The sequence below is a fragment of the Salvelinus namaycush genome, chromosome 8 (assembly GCF_016432855.1).
Source record: "Salvelinus namaycush isolate Seneca chromosome 8, SaNama_1.0, whole genome shotgun sequence".
Classification (NCBI taxonomy): Eukaryota; Metazoa; Chordata; class Actinopteri; order Salmoniformes; family Salmonidae; genus Salvelinus; species Salvelinus namaycush.
In genome coordinates this window covers 53371127-53391306 of record NC_052314.1, presented here as the reverse complement: position 1 = coordinate 53391306, position 20180 = coordinate 53371127, and the positions used below count along the sequence as shown (strand labels likewise).

The 20180-nt window shown below is 40.2% G+C and overlaps 1 protein-coding gene across 1 annotated transcript; it reads right to left on the bottom strand.

Annotated features, from left to right (window-relative positions):
- Positions 1–6856: 6856 nt before the first annotated feature.
- Positions 6857–7503, bottom strand: LOC120052185 (butyrophilin subfamily 1 member A1-like). The gene is made up of 2 exons (XM_038999019.1): positions 7365–7503; positions 6857–7212 (listed from the first exon to the last, which is right to left on the bottom strand). Exons 1-2 carry the CDS (start codon positions 7501–7503, stop codon positions 6857–6859), a joined length of 495 nt encoding a protein of 164 aa, XP_038854947.1.
- Between the last annotated feature and the right edge of the window lie 12677 nt (positions 7504–20180).

Here is a 20180-nt window from a genome sequence, read left to right as displayed (position 1 = left end):
GCTTTGTTGGCAAAGGGTTCATGAGTAAAAATGTCATGGTATAGTCTACACCTGTTGCATTCGACGCATGTGACAAATAAAATTGGATTTGATTAAACTGACAATTTTTTGTTCAGTAATATCTAACATGATTATTATTGTGGGAAGTTTGCACCTTTGTCATCTACAATCATTTAATTGATAAGGGAACTTGGTCGAATCCAGGGCTAAACACAGCAAAGAACGTGTTAGAGTCAGATGACACGTCAGCAAAACTGTACAGACATACTTCCGAATCAGCATCATAAAAGGAAAGAATCTGCCGGTCACAATCTAACAAAACTCCCAGTGTTTCAAGGTGTTCATTTCCAGATAATGGAGTTGGAGGGTCTGTAGAGACACAATAACCTTTTCCTTTTTTATAGCGAAGAACCCAGAAACCATTCCCGGGGTTTAAGGGAACAATAGCCTTATTAATCTGGGCTGCGTCGGCGGTGGTTACCCCGACATACCATGTCTGTTTACACTTTGAATCCACCACCACTTCCCAGTATATCTGTCCTGAGCTGAATGTGTTCTCACTAAGGACAAAATGAGCTTTGGAAGCATGATCTCCTTTTTCACAATGAACCATCTTTTTTTCTGCAAGACACCGCCTGTGAAGAGTGAGCAGTCAGTGGGTCCAAAGTGATGTCCACTAAGAGAAGAGAACAGGATTTAATTCATACATTCACTTACATGGTTAGTCATTGGATTGTGTTAGCATGCTACACATAGCACGTGTAGTAATATAACACTATATGCAGTGCCTTCAGAATATATGCAGTGCCTTCACACCCCTTGACTTTTTCCACATGTGTTACAGCCTATGTAAAGTAGATTCAATTGAAATGTTTTGTCACTGGTTTACACACAATACCCCATAATGTCACAGTAGAATTATGTTTTTTGACATGTTTACAAATTAATAAAAAATGAAAAGCTGATCTGTCTTGAGTATTTGACTCAATACCCTTGGTTATGGCAAGCCTAAATAAGTTCAGGAGTAAACATTTGCAAGTCACATAAGTTGCATGGATTTTTGAATGACTACCTCATCTCTGTACCCCACACATACAATTATCTGTAAGGTCCTTCAGTCAAGCAGTGGATTTCACACACAGATTCTACCACAAAGACCACGGCGGCTTTCCAATTCACCTATACAGGCATCCTTCCTAACTCAGTTTCCCAGGAGGAAGGAAACAGCTCATGGATGTCACCATAAGGCCAATGGTGACTTTAAAACAGTTCAAGTTTAATGGCTGTGATAGGAGAAAACTGGGGATGGCACAACAACATTTTAGTTACTCCACAATATTAACATAATTGACAGAGTGAAACCTGTACACTATATAAAATATTCCAAAACATCCATCATGTTTGCAACAATGCACTGAAGTAAAACTGCAAAATAATAAGACAAAGCAATTAACTTTTTTTCATGAATACAAAGTGTTAGATTTGAGACAAATCCAATACATTACTGAGTACCACTTCATATTTTCAAGCATAGTGGTCGATGCATCATGTTATAGGGACTCTCGTAATAATTGAGGACTGGGGTTTTTCAGGATAAAAAAGAAACGGAATGGAGCTAAGCACAGGCAAAATCCTAGAGGAAAACCTGGGTCTGTTTTCCACCAGACACTGGGAGATGAATTCACCTTTCAGCAGGACAATAGCCTAACACACAAGGCCAAATCTACACTGGAGTTGCTTACAAAGAAGACAGTGACTGGCCGAGTAAGTGGTTTTGACTTAAATCTGCCTGAAAACCGATGGCAAGACTTGACAATGGTTGTCTAGCAATGAACAACAACACATTTGACTGAGGTTGAAGAATTTTGAAGAGTAATGTGAAAATATTGTACAATCCAGATGTGCAAAGCGCTTAGAGACTTACCCATTAAGACTTACAACTGTAATCGCTGCCAAAGGTGATTCTAACATGTGTTGACTCAGGGCTGTGAATACTTACACTATACAGTATATACAAAAGTAGGTAGTCACCCCTTCAAATTAGTGGATTCGGCTATTTCAGCCACATTCGTTGCTGACAGGTGTATAAAATCGAGCACACAGCCATGCAATATCCATAGACAAACACTGGTAGTAGAATGGCCATGGTGAAGAGCTCAGCGACTTTCAACGTGGCACCGTTGTAGGATGCCACCTTTCCAACAAGTCAGTTTGTAAAATATCTGCCCTACTAGAGCTGCCCCTGTCAACTGTAAGTGCGGTTATTGTGAAGTGAAATGACTAGGAGCAACACTGGCTCAGCCGCGACGTGGTAGGCCACACAAGCTCACAGAAAAGGACAGCCGAGTGCTGAAGCGTGTAGCGTAAAAATCTGTAGTCGGCTGCAACACTCACTACTGAGTTCCAAGCTGACTCTGGAAGCAATGTCAGCACAAGAACTGTTCGTCGGGAGCTTCATGAAATGAAATTTAAGATCACCATGCGCAATGCCAACTGTCGGCTGGAGAGGTGTAAACCTCGCAGCCATTGGACTCTGGAGCTGTGGAAACGCATTCTCTGGAGTGATGAATCACGCTTCACCATCTGGCAGTCCGACGGACAAATCTGGGTTTGGCGGATGCCAGGACAACGTTACCTTTCCCAATGCATATTGCCAACTGTAGTTTGGTGGAGGAGGAATAATGGTCTGTGGCTGTTTTTCATGGTTCGGGCTAGGCCGCTTAGATCCAGTGAAGGGTAAACTAAACGCTTCAATATACAATGACATTCTAGACAATTCTGTGCTTCCAATTTTGTGGCAACAGTTTGGGGAAGGCTCTTTCCTGTTTCAGCATGACAATGCCACAGTGCACAAAGTGATGTCTATACAGAGATCGGTGTGGAAGAACTTGACTGGCTTGCACAGAACTCTGACCTCAACCCCATTGAACACCTTTGGGATTAATTGGAATTCCGAATGCGAGCAAGGCCTAATTGCCCAACATCAGTGCCCGACCTCACAAATGTTGCTAAAAGGAAATAGGCCGCCACAGCAATGTTACAACATCTAGTGGAAAGCCTTCCCAGAAGAGTGGAGGCTGTTATAGCAGCAAAGGGGGGACCAACTCCATTTTAATGCCCATGTGTTTGGATTTAGATTTTTGTATGTCCACATACTTTTGATCATGTCGTGTATGTACTAAATTACATATTTTTGTATTTCATTTTCAATACATTTGCAAAAACATTTGAAAACAGGTTTTCACTTTGTCATAATGGGGTAATGTGTGTAGATGGGTAAGAAAAACATATATGTAATCCATTTTAAAATCATGCTGTAACACAACAAAATGTGGGAAAAAGGAATTAGTAATTTTGTCTCCCCACTTCTAAACCAAAGTAACAAACCTGAATGACTGTGTATAAGGTGAAAGACTTGTCTTTTCCGACTACCTCTGATTTTGCAAATAAATACTTTGTTGAGGGAAAATGGACTTGATATGATTGTACTTTGTTGGTGTCTCACCTAGCTATCTTAAGATGAATGCACTAATTGTAAGTCGCTCTGGATAAGAGTTTCTGCTAAATAAATACAATTAACATCATCACAATATTACAAAATTATAAGTATATAAATAAGACTACAATAATTCATTTAAGGTTTGTACAGATTTTCCATTTACCTTTTGGGAATGATTCTCTCAGGGCAGTTTGCATAGCACTTTCTGCCCAGAATGAAACATTATTGACTTTATTGGGATGTACCATTATTTTATTCCTGAGTGTTGTTCAATTAATGCTACTAAAAAACTGTGAATGATTTTGCATGTACTGTATGTTTGATTAATACATTTTCAAAAGAAGAGACATTTCTTTTTGTAAAAAATAATTTACCTTTCAGGAAGAATTCTGTCTGTGTTGCTTTTTCCCTATAAGTTTTCTTTACACCTTCTGTCCAGAATGAAACAGATGATTAATAAAATGCATTTACTGGCAAATGTAGTTCAATATTTTACCTTTATTTAACTAGGCAAGTCAGTTAAGAACAAATTCTTATTTTCAATGACGGCCGTTCTGCATTCTGCCGACAGATTTGTACCTTGTCAGCTCAGGGATTTCGAACTTGCAACCTTTCGGTTACTAGCCCAACGCTCTAACCACTAGGCTACCCTGCCACCACTTTTCAAGGTTTAATATGAATGCATTTCAACTCTACTTACCTTCAAGAAGATTTGCCTCTTCTATTTAATGGTGACCGTCAAAAACAAAAAAAGTTCTATAAGTTATGTGTAGAAATACAACAAATAGACTTGTAGGAATAATGAATTCATACCTGCTGGCCTCTCATTAGGCTCTGTTTCACCTGAAATCCAATGACACACGAATATCAAGATATTGTACATAATAAAACAGTGTTCTCATGTTTCCAGTGTCAGACATAACCATCTTTACATGAATAGACAACACACAGTACCCTCTGCATTGTCATTTTTCTCTGATGTTGACAACCTGATAAACCCTGTGAGAAGGGGAAAAAGGAGATAGTCAAATAAAACCAAAATAATACAATAGAGATGGGTAGTGAATGCTTGATCCCTACAATAGTATTTGAAATGTTCAAATGCAACACTTGTGGATGAAATTATAATAAAAACTGACCAAAATATAAATGTAAAAACATGTATGGTCATCCTGAGTGATTTCAGAAAGCAGTGGGTGCTCTGCTGTACATAGTTAACTCACCTTGGTGTATGATTCTGTGTATTTGGGGAAATGTAAATACTATGATCAGGGAAATTAGCTGAGTATTTCCCTTGGGCTCAGAGCACCCTGAAAAGCAGAGCCTAAATGACAAGCACAAATACTATCATTCACACTTTATGTTTATGAGTTCTCCTATCACTAATTAGTATCATAGCTGGATTTTTCATGACTTGATTTAATTTCAACAAATCAGATGTGCACACCGTTAAATATTGGGAGTACAAAATGTCTCCTTACATGTGTACTCGGAAATATGCCCAGGCCTAGTCCCTAATTTTGAATATTGGTATTGGGGAAGCTCTGGATTTTCCAGCTTGATGTGAGATTGTTCATCAACCTGAAAATTGTCTATGTGCCTGGAGAAACTGTAATCTATAGTTCAGTTCCCGTTAAACAGCCACTACAAATTTCAGCTAACTTTATCTACTGCTAGCTAACAAGCAATGGATGTGAAAGGGCAATTGTGAAATGTTTTTTAATGGCCAAATCAACTGAAATCAGCTATATTGGTTTGATGTTAATATAAGATCATTAGGCTTTTTTTTTAAGTACATTGCTCATTTGCCCCCATCACTTGTTTGTTAGCTAGTGGCGGCTAAAGTTAGCTGAATTCTTTCAATTTCATGCCCAAATCAACCTGATGACAGAGATTGTGTAGCTCAACGGCATGGTGTTGAAGTTGAAGTCGGCCATTGAATTTAAAAAATGCAATCTTGTTAATATACCTGTTTTTTTGTTCCAGGTGAAGAGTCCAATTAGAGTACAGATTACTAGTAGATTGACGAACAGTAATGTCATGAAGGCACCAAGGCTCCAATGTCCTGTAGAAAGGATGGATAAACCACTTCAACTTTAAGAGAACACACAGTGCCTTGCATAAGTATTTACACCCTTAGACTTTTTATTATTTTACAACATGGAATTACATTTCATTTAATTGTAAAAAAGTAATAAAAATAAACATTTGTAATTGTTACCATCTTCAAAAAATACTCTAATGTCTGAGAGGGGGGTGAAAACTTTTGTACTTAAAAGAATAATAATTTAGAACCGACTGAAAGAGTTCAATATATTAAATAGATATTAAATGTTAAGGTATTGATAACCTTTTCTGAGACATTCACCTTCCATTGGAGCTCTTGGCATGATTCTGCTCTCTCTCTTCTCCCCAGACAGAGAGACTGTACAGGAGAGCCAATCTGAGTCTGAGGGAGAATACAGCAGCCAGCTACTGACACTCACCAAGCCCTGAGGATCTGAAACAGAAAGAGAGGCAGGTATACACACAACCATTTATTATAATGGGAAAGATACATATTCTCAGATACAGGCACAGTTGCCTTCTTCAGACTGATTTGGCATGTGTAGTGATTCTACAAGTAATTACCAGTGGTGTTGAGTACTTGTTCATTTCTGATCTCTGTACCCTCTTTGTTTCTCCAGGTGAGTGTAGGTTGTGGTGACCAGCCCTCTGATGAACAGGTAACGTTCACCTGACCTCCTCCTCTTGCTTCAGCTACAGAGAGAACTGGTTCACTACCTGTTACTAATGGACAGATAAAAGGGGAGGGTGAGGACAAGCTATGATCATAGATTATTGGAATAGACTATTGTATCTCATGCATCACATTTACCTGTAAATTATAATTTAAAAAAAGATACAAGATAATTTCTGCTACAATATTGTGAGTATTACGCAGGATTGAGTCAATGGCATTTGAATTTCAGTCAATTCAGGAAGTACAGTGAAATTCCTATTCTCTTCAATTAGGAAAATTTGGAATTGGAATTTGGTTTACATTCTGGAAATGAATTGGAATTGACCCAAACCCTGGTGTTACAGTATTTTTGGGGAAGTTGTAGTTTTGTGGACAGAACAAAAATGCCATCCCATGTTGAAGTGGTAGTTCACCCAAATTACAAAATGACACATTGGTTTCCTTACCCTGAAATCTGTGTATGGACACGCTAAGAAGGCAATCCATGCTTCGGTTTTGTATACCTGGCCACTGTCATAAAATGCAAACTCTTTAGCAGTTATGGCCTATTAACCAATGCAAGTGAAGGAAACCAATCTGTAATTTGGGTGAACTATCCATTAAACTGTCCCCAATTACTTACCATTCACTGTGAGGAGTACAATGGCCTTTTCATACCACCTTTCACTGCTAACATAGCACACATACTCCCCCCTGTCTTCCAGTGTGACCCTCTCCAGTGTCAGGGACACGTTCCCTCTCTCCAGCCCCCCAGTTAGAGACACCCTGCCCCTGTACCGGGGGTCCACAGGGGCCTCCTGGATCTTGTGATCTTTGTACAACAAGGCAGTTGAGTCAAAGTCTTTGGCCCTATACCAGCGCACCTCCAATGGCTCCGCATTGAAGAGAGGTGAAAGTTCACAAGATAAAGAAACGGAGGAGTTCAACCAGGTGAAGATTGGACCGTGTGGGACCGACAAGGTGAAGATTTCTGGGGTAAGAGAGAGAGAGTGTGTGAGCGAGAGAGAGAGACTAATTTTCTTACTCAAGGAAATTGAAGATTAATATTTTTTATTTCTGAATTTGAGACAGCTATGTTGAGAAAATAGGATATTTTGCAGAAAACGAATAGCATATGCTCACCAGGACTTTGAACTATGATGGGAACGGTGAGAGATGCCAGTATCATCACCCTCAAAGACAAACCTGTGTTGAAGATCAGTGTGACGACATTATAATCATAACAGGGTATGCTGGAGTAAGGAGTGGAGTAAGGAATCATGTCATCTCTATTCATGGAATTTCTATCTGCAATATGAGTAAGTCATTTAAGCGTGTTAACCCTTGCAAGGCTGCTGGCCCAGACGGCATCCCTAGCCACGTCCTCAGAGCATGCGCAGACCAGTTGGCTGGAGAGTTTACGGACATATTCAATATCTCCCTATCCCAGTCTGCTGTCCCCACTTGCTTCAAGATGTCCATCATTGTTCCTGTACCCAAGAAAGCAAAGGTAACTGAACTAAATGGCTATTGCCTCTTAGCACTCACGTCTGTCATCATGAAGTGCTTTGAGAGGCTAATTAAGAATCATATCACCTCTACCTTACCTGAAACCCACTTCAATTTCCTTACCGCCCCACTAGGTCCACAGATGATGCAATCGCCATCACACTGCACACTGCCCAATCCCATCTGGACAAGAGGAATACCTATGTAAGAATGCTGTTCATTGACTATAGCTCAGAATTCAACACCATAGTACCCTCCAACCTCATCATTAAGCTCGGGGCCCTGGGTCTGAACCCCACCCTGTGCAACTGCGTCCTCGCTTACCTGACGGGCCGCCCCGTCAGGCTGGGACAGAGAGACTGGGACTGGGACAGAGAGACAGCTTCTATCAAGGCCATCAGACTGTTAATAAATAACCTTCACTAGCCATCTTCCATCCGGTTACGCAACCCTGCACCTTAGAGGCTCCTGCCCTATATCCATAGACTTGAAATCACTGGCCACTTTAATAATGGAAAACTAGTCACTTTAACAATGTTTAAATAATGTTTACATACTGCTTTACTCATCTCATATGTATATACTCTATTCTATTCTGCTGTACTTTAGTCAAGGCCACATTGCTCGATTTATATTTTATATATTATTTTACTTTTATGTACAGTACGAGTCAAAAGTTTGTACACGCCTACTCATTCCAGGGTTTCTTTATTTTTACTATTTTCTACATTGTATCATAATAGTGAATACATCAAAACTATGAAATAACATATTGAATCATGTAGTAACCAAAATTGTTAAACAAATCAAAATATGCATTTTAATATTCTTACAAGTATCCACCCTTTGCCTTGACAGCTTTGCACACTCAGAATTTTCTCAACCAGCTTCACCTGGAATGCTTTTCCAACAGTCTTGAAGGAGCTCCCACATATGCTGAGAACTTGTTTGCTGCTTTTCCTTCACTCTGCGGTCCAACTCATCCCAAACCATCTCAATTGGGTTGAGGTCGGGTGATTGTGGAGGCCAGGTCATCTGATGAAGCACTCATCACTCTTCTTGGTAAAATAACCCTTACACAGCCTGGAGGTGTGTTAGGTCATTGTCCTGTTGAAAAACCAATAATAATCCCAGTAAGCGCAAACCAGGTGGGATGGTGAATCGCTGCAGAATGCTGTGGTAGCCATGTTGGTTAAGTGTGTCTTGAATTTTTTTATAAATCACTGACAGTGTCACCAGCAAAGCTCCCCTACACCATCACACCTCCTCCTCCATGCTTCACAGTGGGAACCACACATGCAGAGTTCATCCATTCACCTACTCTTCGTCTCACAAAGACACGGTGGTTGGAACCAGAAATCTCAAATTTGGACTCATCAGACCAAATGACAGATTTCCACCAGTCTAATGTCCATTGCTCGTGTTTCTTGGCCCAAGCACGTCTCTTCTTCTTATTTGTGTCCTTTAGTAGTGGTTTCTTTGAAGCAATTTGACCATGAAGGCCTGATTCACGCAGTCTCTGAACAGTTGATGTTGAGATGTGTCTGTTACTTGAACTCTGAAGAATTTATTTGGGCTGCAATTTCTGAGGCTGGTAACTCTAATGAACATAACCACCGCCGGTTTCATCATAGTGCTTGATAGTTTTTGTGACTGCACTTCAAAGTTCTTGAAATGTTCCATATTGACTGACCTTCATGCCTTAAAGTAATGATGGACTGTCGTTTCTCTTTGCTTATTTGAGCTGTTCTTTCCATAATATTAACTTGGTCTTTTACCAAATAGGGCTATATTCTGTATATCACCGCTACCTTGTCACAACATAACTGATTGGCTCAAACACATTAAGGAAATAAATTCCACAAATTAACTTTTAACAAGGCACACATGTTAATTTAAATGCATTACAGGTGACTACCTCATGAAGCTGGTTGAGAGAATGCCAAGATTGTGCAAAGCTGTCATCAAGGCAAAGGGAGGCTACTTTGAAGAATCTCGAATATATTTTGATTTGTTTAACACTTTTTGGTTACTACATGAATCCATATGTGTTATTTAATAGTTTTGATGTATTCACTATTATTATACAATGTAGAAAATAGAAAAAAACAAAGCGAAACCTGTCCAAACTTTTGACTGGTATACCGTATATTTTTGTGAATTTTTAGATACTCCTGCACTGTTGGAGCTAGGAACACAAGCATTTCGCTACACCCGCAACGACCTATGCTAAATATGTGTATGTGACCATTACAATTTGATTTGATTTGTTGCACCCTGAAAGTACGTGACTGGTAAATTGGGGATACATCCCTATCCACATTGTGTCTCAAAACAAAAACTGTTGGTTCAGCCAAAACATCATATTCATCCAGCCAATGTGCAGCAAAGACATTAACATGCAGTATACAGTTGAAGTCGGAAGTTTACATTCACCTTAGCCAAATACATTTAAACTCCGTTTTTTTTTTACAATTCCTGACATTTAATCCTCGTATAAATTCCCTGTTTTAGGTCAGCTAGGATCACCACTTTATTTTAAGAATGTGAAATGTGAGAATAATAGTAGAGAGAATGATTTATGTCAGCTTTTATTTCTTTCATCACATTCCCAGTGGGTCAGAAGTTTACATACACTCAATTAGTATTTGGTAGAATTGCCTTTAAATTGTTTAACTTGGGTCAAATGTTTCAGGTAGCCTTCCACAAGCTTCCCACAATAAGTTGGGTGAATTTTGGCCCATTCCTACTGACAGAGCTGGTGTAACTGAGTCAGGTTTGTAGGATCCTTGCTCGCACACGCTTTTTCAGTTCTGCCCACAAATTATGTATAGGATTTGAGGTCAGGGCTTTGTGATGGCCACTCCAATACCTTGACTTTGTTGTCCTTAAGCCATTTTGCCACATCTTTGGAAGTATGCTTGGGGTCATTGTCCATTTGGAAGACCCATTTGCGACCAAGCTTTAACTTCCTGACTGATGTCTTGAGATGTTGCTTCAATATATCCACATCATTTTCATCCTCATGATGCCATCTATTTTGTGAAGTGCACCAGTCCCTCCTGCAGCAAAGCACTCCCACAACATGATGCTGCCACCCCCGTGCTTCACGGTTGGGATGGTGTTCTGCGGCTTGCAAGCATCCCCCTTTTTCCTCCAAACATAATGATGGTCATTATGGCCAAACAATTATATTTTTGTTTCATCAGAACAGAGGAAATTTCTCCAAAAAGTACAATCTTTGTCCCCATGTGCAGTTGCAAACCATAGTCTGGCTTTTTTTTAATGGTGGTTTTGGAGCAGTGGATTCTTGTTGAGTGGCCTTTCAGGTTATGTCGATTTTGGACTCGTTTTACTGTGGATATAGATACTTTTGTACCTGTTTCCTCCAGCATCTTCACAAAGTCCTTTGCTGTTGTTCTGGGATTTAATTTGCACTTTAAGCACCAAAGTACGTTCATCTCTAGGAGACAGAACGTGTCTCCTTCCAGAGTGGTATGACGGCTGCATGGTCCCATGGTGTTTATACTTGCATACTATTGTTTGTGCAGATGAACTTGGTACCTTCAGGTGTTTGGAAATTGCTCCCAAGGATGAACCAGATTTGTGGAGGTCTGCAATATTTTGTCTGAGGTCCAATTGACCTCCAATTGACTCAAATGACGTCAATTAGCCTATCAGAAGCTTCTAAAGCCATGACATCAATTTCTGGAATTTTCCAAGCTGTTTAAAGGCAGTCAACTTAGTGTGTGTAAACTTCTGACCCACTGGAATTGTGATGCAGTGAATTATAAGTGAATTAATCTGTCTGTAAACAATTGTTGGAAAAATTACACGTGTCATGCACAGAGTAGATGTCCTAACCGACTTGCCAAAACTATAGTTTGTTAACAAGACATTTGTGGAGTGGTTGAAAAACGAGTTTTAATGACTCCAACCTAAGTGCATGTAAACTTCCGACTTCAACTGTAGATCACATGCGATGCTGAACTTTGCACCTTCAGTGCAGAACTTGTGACAGTGTCATTCAATTGTACTACTGCTACTGTATCTTGTGAAGGGACGTTTAAAAAAGTACAGAATGAAAGATATTGCAGAAAAATACATCTAGCCTTGACTGATCCTGCTTGGATGAATGCGCAAGTAAATGCTGATTAAACCTCCATAAGAATTATTCTTATTCTACAGTAGGAAGTTTAGCCTTTTTTGTAAATATACAAATAACTCACTAAGTCAATCAATAGAACATCAAAACATGTCTTTGTAAATAACATTAAACCAATGGGAGGAGAGGAGGATAAAGGATGGTGAAGTACAGAAGATACAACATGCTTCAAACAAAGGCCGTTGCTATATGGTGAAATTCATTTCTACCTGAACGCATCATTCTTCTTCAATTTCAAGTTGTCGTAACATGCATTTCCAGCTGTTGCGACATCAAACCTCCGTGGCTTTGGAATGCACTGATATTCCTATAGATTCATGACCAGCTAGCATATCACACCGTATTTGAGTTCTGCTCTGTAGGAGAGAATGAAGATAGAACAGTTTATCCACTCCCATCTGTCTACTCCCTCTGTTTATTGTATTGTCTTAACGTATAGTCATGTGACAGGGCAAAGGCTTTGAATTGATTGTAGAAACACTATGGATGTTATGTTTTTTTATAAAAACAACAAGTAACACCTACTTCTTAGGTCATTCTTCCAGTGTAGTTATATTAGGAATAGTGAACTACACTCATAGAAAAAAAAGGTGCCATCTAAAACCTGAAAGGGTTCTTGAATATCCCTTTTTGCTTGCAAGTAGAACTAATTTAGTTCCATGTAGAACCCTTTACACAGAGGGTTCTACATGGAAGCCAAAACACTTCTACCTGGAACCAGAAAGGATTCTCCTTTGGGGACAACTGAATAACCTTTTGGGGCCTGTGTAGCTCAGTTGGTAGAGCATGGTGCTTACAAGGCCAGGGTTGTGGGTTCGATTCCCATGGGGGACCAGTATGATATAAGAATATATATATTATGAAAATGTATGCAATCACTACTGTAAGTCACTCTGGATAAGAATGTCTGCTACATGACCGATAAGTAGTTAGAGCGTTGGGCCAGTAACCGAAAGGTTGCTGGATCGAATCCCTGAGCTGACAAGGTAAAAATCTGTCGTTCTGAGTGGGGTGATTAAAGAGGCCAAACCGATGGTTTGTGGGAAGGTCCTGATCGTTTCAAATACATAATTCAGCAGGAGAAAGTCCTGGAATTTAATTCGCTAAATGGGGGTCGGGTGAAAGGTCATATTCCTGGTGCCGTGTCTAAACTGAGAGGAGTAATTGCTGGGATGCCATTGGAAACTACCATGAAAGAAGTTAAGGCTTCCCTGAAAGGAGGAAAAGTTATTGACGCAAAAAAGATGAAAAGCAAAAAGAGTGGCAGATAGGATGCATCTAGGATCACTCTGTTATCCAGTTAGAGAGTACGTGCCACTTCGATGTGCCAACGGATGGGGCATGTTGCTAACGTCTGCAACGGTAAAATGAGATGTGCAAAGTGTGGTGGGGATCAGGAGTGTGTGAAATGTGGGCCTGATAAAGTTAAACGTTGTAACAGTGACGGAAAACATAGTGCAGCAAATGGAGGATGTGAAACACAACAAAAAAGTAATGGAAGCGCAGAGGTACAAAATTACAAACAATGTATCCTAACTGAGGCTGTTTGGAAAGTAATAAACTTAGTGTTCAAAATTCTCCAGGTACAACATATCGGCAGATAGTGGCCGCTCCGAGAACGCCAGTGGAACCTCCGCCGATCGTTAATGTGACAGGTGAGCATAAATGCTCGATTACAGAGAAAACCACAGTAGTAGGTTGTGTAGACTTCCTGTCCTTCGTGTGTAGGGCAATCAAGATGACCGCTCCACATAAAAGCAGGACTGCACGAATAAAAGTAGTCGTCAAGGCAGCCAATGACATTCTGGGGATTTCTGAAGTTACGGTCTAAATGATACATCTGATGCTGAACCAAAGTTCAAATGATGATCAGGATAATAAATAGGATTATGGTGTTCCTTATTGTGCAGTGGAATGCTAGGAGTCTGATAGCCAATGGACAAGAATTTTAGAAGATTATATATGATTTAGATGTCTTACATGGTGTGAAACATAAACGTGGTTTAAACCTCAATTTGATTACATTATTCCTTGTTTTATCTGTAAGAAGTGATAGAATGGAGGGTTCACAAAGAGCGATTCATGGTTTCAAATAACATAAATGTGTGGCAGTGGAGATTTGTAGAGAAGGGGGTAATATCACATTGTTTAATTACTATAATCCTTGTAAGCCCATTACTGTATCTGTATTAGATATAGTTGTGTAAAGGTGATAAGGAAATATGGTGTGGGGATTTCAAAGCGCATAACAGCTTCTGGGGCAGCAATACCACAGATGCCAATGGTTTAGCGGAGGGGACCAGTTTGTTTAAATGATGGTCGGGGGACACAGGTAAATGTGACTAGAGGTACTGTACATCGTAATATTTAGATCTTACATTGGTGTCTTTCTCTATTGTTGGTATACAGTATGTGAGTGGGATGTGAAGATAGAATCCACAATAGGTAGTGATCATTTCCCAGTCATGTGCAACATAGATCCTGACGTACGTTTTCGTGAAACGGGAACTGGATTTAAATTGGTGCTTTGACAAAACAAACAGGGAACTTTTTTAGACTCTGTGAAAAGGAGAGTCAGAAATTGTCAATGGAAGAAGACTGTGCTGCATCTGTGAATTCTGTCAAATTTGATGCTGCTTTATTGGCTACTCCAATAGGAGGGGGGGATGGTAGATAAAAGATAGTTCATTCGGTGGCTGAAGCATGCAATAACTTTGTATAATTTGATAGCATGATAGTCTTTCAGAGAAAGACTGGTTATAGACCTGTTTCACATACATCAAATCTCTGTAAATTAATGGAAAAGTTGATTGTAGGTCGATGTATGTATTATTTGGAACATATGGGTCTATTTAGTCCAAACCAGAGTGGATTCAGAAAATAAGGACTACCCTTGATGCATTAGTTAAAGTTAGTACTGACGTGACCAAAGCCTCGGCATTGAAGGAAGTGAGGTCAATAGCATATTTTGATATTGAAAAAGCATATGGTACAATGTGGTGGGAAAGCCTGATTAAATTGAATGGAATGGAAATTAGTGGGAGAATGTATAACTGGATTTATTGTTTGACCGAACCTTCCACGTCAGGGTGGGATTCGAGAATATGAGGTGGAAAATGGAAATCTACAGGGTAGTGCTATTAGTCCTATCTGATTCATGTTGATGACTGACGATATTTTTGGGGATATTGGACAGGGTATAGGGGTGGAATTAAATGCAGATGATGGTGCAATTTGGAAAAGGGGAAGGAATATTCCTTATGTAACGGAGAAAATGTGAGGTGCTGATGTAGCAGTAGAGGAATGGTCTTTATCATGGTTTTCCAGTTATCTTTGTCTAAATCTTGCCATACTGTATGTTGTTCGCTAACGAAAAGATTAAGGAAGATGTCAGTGTTCAATTATATGGAGAACTAATGGAAAGGGTAACATAATTAAATAATTTGTGGCTTTGGATTGATGAAAAGCTTACATGGACACATGGTACATGTATTGAGACTAAATGTAAGTACAGTAAGTATTACATCTTATGAGGACAATAGTTGGTCATGATTGAGGGGCAATTTTTACTGAATATTTATCGTACTTTGATGAGATCGTCCATTGAATCTGTTTTCAAGTTACATAAATGGCTCCAACAAACAAGAAAACAATTTATTTCATAAAAAGGTTCTGAAGTGAAAACTAATTTAGCTGCACGTCTATAGCAATGTCTTGGCAAAGACACAGGATTCAGAGATCGGAGTCTCTCGTGTTCCAATCCTGAAGCCCCCTCTCGTGCTTTGTATATGGTTTACATTTAAGTCATTTAGCAGACGCTCTTATCCAGAGCGACTTACAAATTGGAAAGTGAGGGCACTCAGGATGTGCGATGGTGCATTTAAAACAATTTTTTTTAAACTAATTTAGCTGCACGTCTATAGCAATGTCTTGGCAAAGACACAGGATTCAGAGATCGGAGTCTCTCGTGTTCCAATCCTGAAGCCCCCTCTCGTGCTTTGTATATGGTTTACATTTAAGTCATTTAGCAGACGCTCTTATCCAGAGCGACTTACAAATTGGAAAGTGAGGGCACTCAGGATGTGCGATGGTGCATTTAAAACTAATTTTTTAAAACTAATTTAGCTGCACGTCTATAGCAATGTCTTGGCAAAGACACAGGATTCAGAGATCGGAGTCTCTCGTGTTCCAATCCTGAAGCCCCCTCTCGTGCTTTGTATATGGTTTACATTTAAGTCATTTAGCAGACGCTCTTATCCAGAGCGACTTACAAATTGGAAAGCGAGGGCACTCAGGATGTGCGATGGTGCATTTAAAACTACACCAGTTGAGGCTTTACAAGTAGATAATGGGGAAATGCCACAATCCCATAGAAGAGTTGAGCTAGCCCTGGCATACTTGGCAAGACTGAAGGGTAGTACGGTAGATCATCCTACACTGACAGTACTGGAAGACTGTTGGGAATATGAACACTATCAAAAGAGGGGTTTTGGCCCAGAGATTAGAAAAAGGGTTGATGAACATGGACTCAGAGATATCGTTATAGGGCCATCTGTGGCAATAGGAAACGCGCCACCGTGGTTTAATACAAGACCACATGTTGATCTGAGCCTGATTGGAGAAAAGAAACAGTGGTGTGAAGAAGATTATGTAGAAACAATACTGGATCAATATATTAGTAATCAATTTGATTCATATCTTGCGGTATATACAGATGGTTCAATGGATCCCATGTATGGGAAGACAGGAGCAGGTGTTTTTATTCCTGAGTTCGATGTTAATCTATGCAAGAGACTAACTAATGATTTATCTGTATATTCAACAGAAATGGTTGCGATAATTGTTGGATTGCAATGGATAGAGGAGGTGCAACCAAGAAGAGCAGTAATATGTTCGGACTCTGCATCAGTTGTGTAGTTTAAGATCTGGAAAGTCAGAACGTGAGGATTTATGTAAGTAAATAATTATGCTGTTGTTGGGGTTACAAAGCCATTTTATTGAAATTCAGTGCTGTTGCGTGACTGAGGTCACTTGAGTTCGTATGAACTAATTTACCGGGCTGGACTCTTTTTAGGGCCTAGGTATGGGACTGGTCTTAAGGAACCAGAGATCATTGTGTTGTACACATTATTTGTGTGATCGTCTATTTTGGTAATACAACCAACGCAAAGGAACACAGTTGTTTTGAAGTTATTTACAATGTTTTAAGCGATTATGAAAAATGTATTTCTATACTGACTTTTACATGAGTCCTTTGTATTGGGGTAGACTTGACGGACCAGACGTGACTCATTCCCTCACAAACAAAACGAGAAATCTATATTTTCTCTGGTAGGCACGACCTACCTGGCACCCCTAACAAACAATAACCTCAAGTCAAAACCGTTACAAAATGGCATACGGTACACTGTACAGTGCACTAACCAGACCACTAGGTGAGGGTGTTGCACTGAAGGACAACATGATCTTAATCCATTTTCAGTGTAGTACCCTTCCTATGAATTGGATTGGCAGTTTTTTCTGTTTGAGTCTCCCCAGCCCCTTTCATCTTAAGCAAAAATGGCAGCTTTTTATTTAATTGTATAATATTTATTGCATGGGTCTACATTCAGTGCACTTGAACTTTAATCCAAATCCAGGGTCCAATGTGTTTGTGTGTGTGTAAGAGAGAGAGAGATAATAAAACCAGCACTAAGGAAGGCTACTGAGTGATCGAGAAGGGGCACAACAAATAGTACAACCTTGTCTGGAAGGACAGATGCAAACTTAGTTAATCGAAGTGACCTATGGTAAACTGCCTATTGCACCTTTTCTAGGCATATAGCTGTGTCACCTGCTATTATGTACTTTTCCATGTCTCTGTCTTTTCTAAAAATGTTCAGGAAAAAAAGTGTTCACAAATAAACAATGTACACAGGAGATAGTTACTCTGCCGCTGCTTCTTTCCACTAAAGTGCAACTGTGATCCTTCCCTTCAGAATAGGGAACCTAATTTGGAGTAATAATGACTTATTGTACATTTATTAAGGAGGAATGTGTTTACACTTCAGAATAGGGAACCTATGTCTGCAGAGAAGTGGTGTATCCTATATGCATTGGCAATGAGCATGACCACACTTTAGAATGGGAAACCTGTATTTGACTGTAGAGATGTCTTTGGGGCTATTTTGGCACTGTTAAAGCATATAGTTCACTGTTGAATTACATAACAATGAAGACCATTATCAAGCGCATACACGGTGGAATACTTATTCTTAGTGTACTCTGCCCCAATCAGTCCCTTATTAAGACTGCAAATTACACATGCAGACACCTTACTAACTATTGATAAGCTTTGATTGTGGCAAATAAGGATGTAACCAATGAAAAACTAGTAATACATTACTAGTTTTTCAGGGCTTTCTCCTATAGATCTCCATTTTTATGGAATGGTCTGCCTACCCATGTGAGAGACGCAGACTCGGTCTCAACCTTTAACTCTTTACTGAAGACTTATCTCTTCAGTAGGTCATATGATTGAGTGTAGTCTGGCCCAGGAGTGTGAAGGTGAACGGAAAGGCTCTGGAGCAACGAACAACCCTTGCTGTCTCTGCCTGGCCGGTTCCCCTCTCTCCACTGGGATTCTCTGCCTCTAACCCTATTACAGGGGCTGAGTCACTGGCTTTACTGGTGCTCTTTCATGCCGTCCCTAGGATGGGTGCGTCACTTGAGTGGGTTGAGTCACTGACGTGATCTTCCTGTCTGGGTTGGCGCCCCCCCTTGGTTTGTGCCGTGGCAGAGATCTTTTGTTTGCTATACTCGGCCTTGTCTCAGGATGGTAAATTGGTGGTTGAAGTTATCCCTGTAGTGGTGTGGGGGCTGTGCTTTGGCAAAGTGGGTGGGGTTATATCCTTCCTGTTTGGCCCTGTCTGGGGGTATCATCGGATGGGGCCACAGTGTCTCCTGACCGTCCTGTCTCAGCATCCAGTATTTATGCTGCAGTAGTTTATGTGTCGGGGGGCTAGGGTCAGTTTGTTATATCTGGAGAACTTCTCCTGTCTTATCCGGTGTCCTGTGTGAATTTAAGTATGCTCTCTCTAATTCTCTCTTTCTCTCTTTCTTTCTCTCTCTCGGAGGACCTGAGCCCTAGGACCATGCGTCAGGACTACCTGGCATGATGACTCCTTGCTGTCCCCAGTCCACCTGGCCGTGCTGCTGCTCCAGTTTCAACTGTTCTGCCTCCGGCTATGGAACCCTGACCTGTTCACCGGACGTGCTACCTGTCCCAGACCTACTGTTTTCAACTCTCTAGAGACCGCAGGAGCGGTAGAGATACTCTTAATGATCGGCTATGAAAAGCCAACTGACATTTACTCCTGAGGTGCTGACTTGCTGCACCCTCGACAACTACTGTGATTATTATTATTTGATGATGCTGGTCATTTATGAACATTTGAACATCTTGGCCATGTTCTGTTATAATCTCCACCCGGCACAGCCAGAAGAGGACTGGCCACCCCTCATAGCCTGGTTCCTCTCTAGGTTTCTTCCTAGGTTTTGGCCTTTCTAGGGAGTTTTTCCTAGCCACCGTGCTTCTACACCTGCATTGCTTGCTGTTTGGGGTTTTAGGCTGGGTTTCTGTACAGCACTTTGAGATATCAGCTGATGTACGAAGGGCTATATAAATAAATTTGATTTGATTACGTATACACTGTGAATAGGTAAACTAAAGACCTCATAAATGGCAAATAATATCTAATAAAGGCTGTATAAGCTGCTTACACACTCACTTATAACCTACAAATTAGTGCCTAATATGTGTGCCTTAAAACAAAGTGCTAATGTTGATTTATTTGACAGGGACAGTGCACATTAACACTGCTGTAAATGTGCCAGATTTAGCCAGCTAGCTAGTTTATCTATAGTCCCTCTGCAGATAGACATAAACATGTCAAATTAAAGAAAGAAATCAATCCAATCCCTAGATGGGTTTTAAACTTCCCCTTAGAACCAACTTCTCTGGTTTTCAATGGCTTATGTGGCATCAATATTAGTCAGAAACATTTACTAGTGTGTCAAAATTGACTACAAAGTCTAATTACGATAATTTTGGTCATAAAGTCAGTCTCATCCAAAACTTAGGTTTATAAGTGAGTTTGTCACGACTTCTGGAGAGTTGGGTTTGGATTATGATCATGCCCACTTGACCAGTGCCCACTAACACGAGAGAAGCAGCTGTGCTGATTGCGCTATATCAGCTGCGCACGCTCTTTTCAATCATTGAAGCCAGAATCTCCAGACAGTGA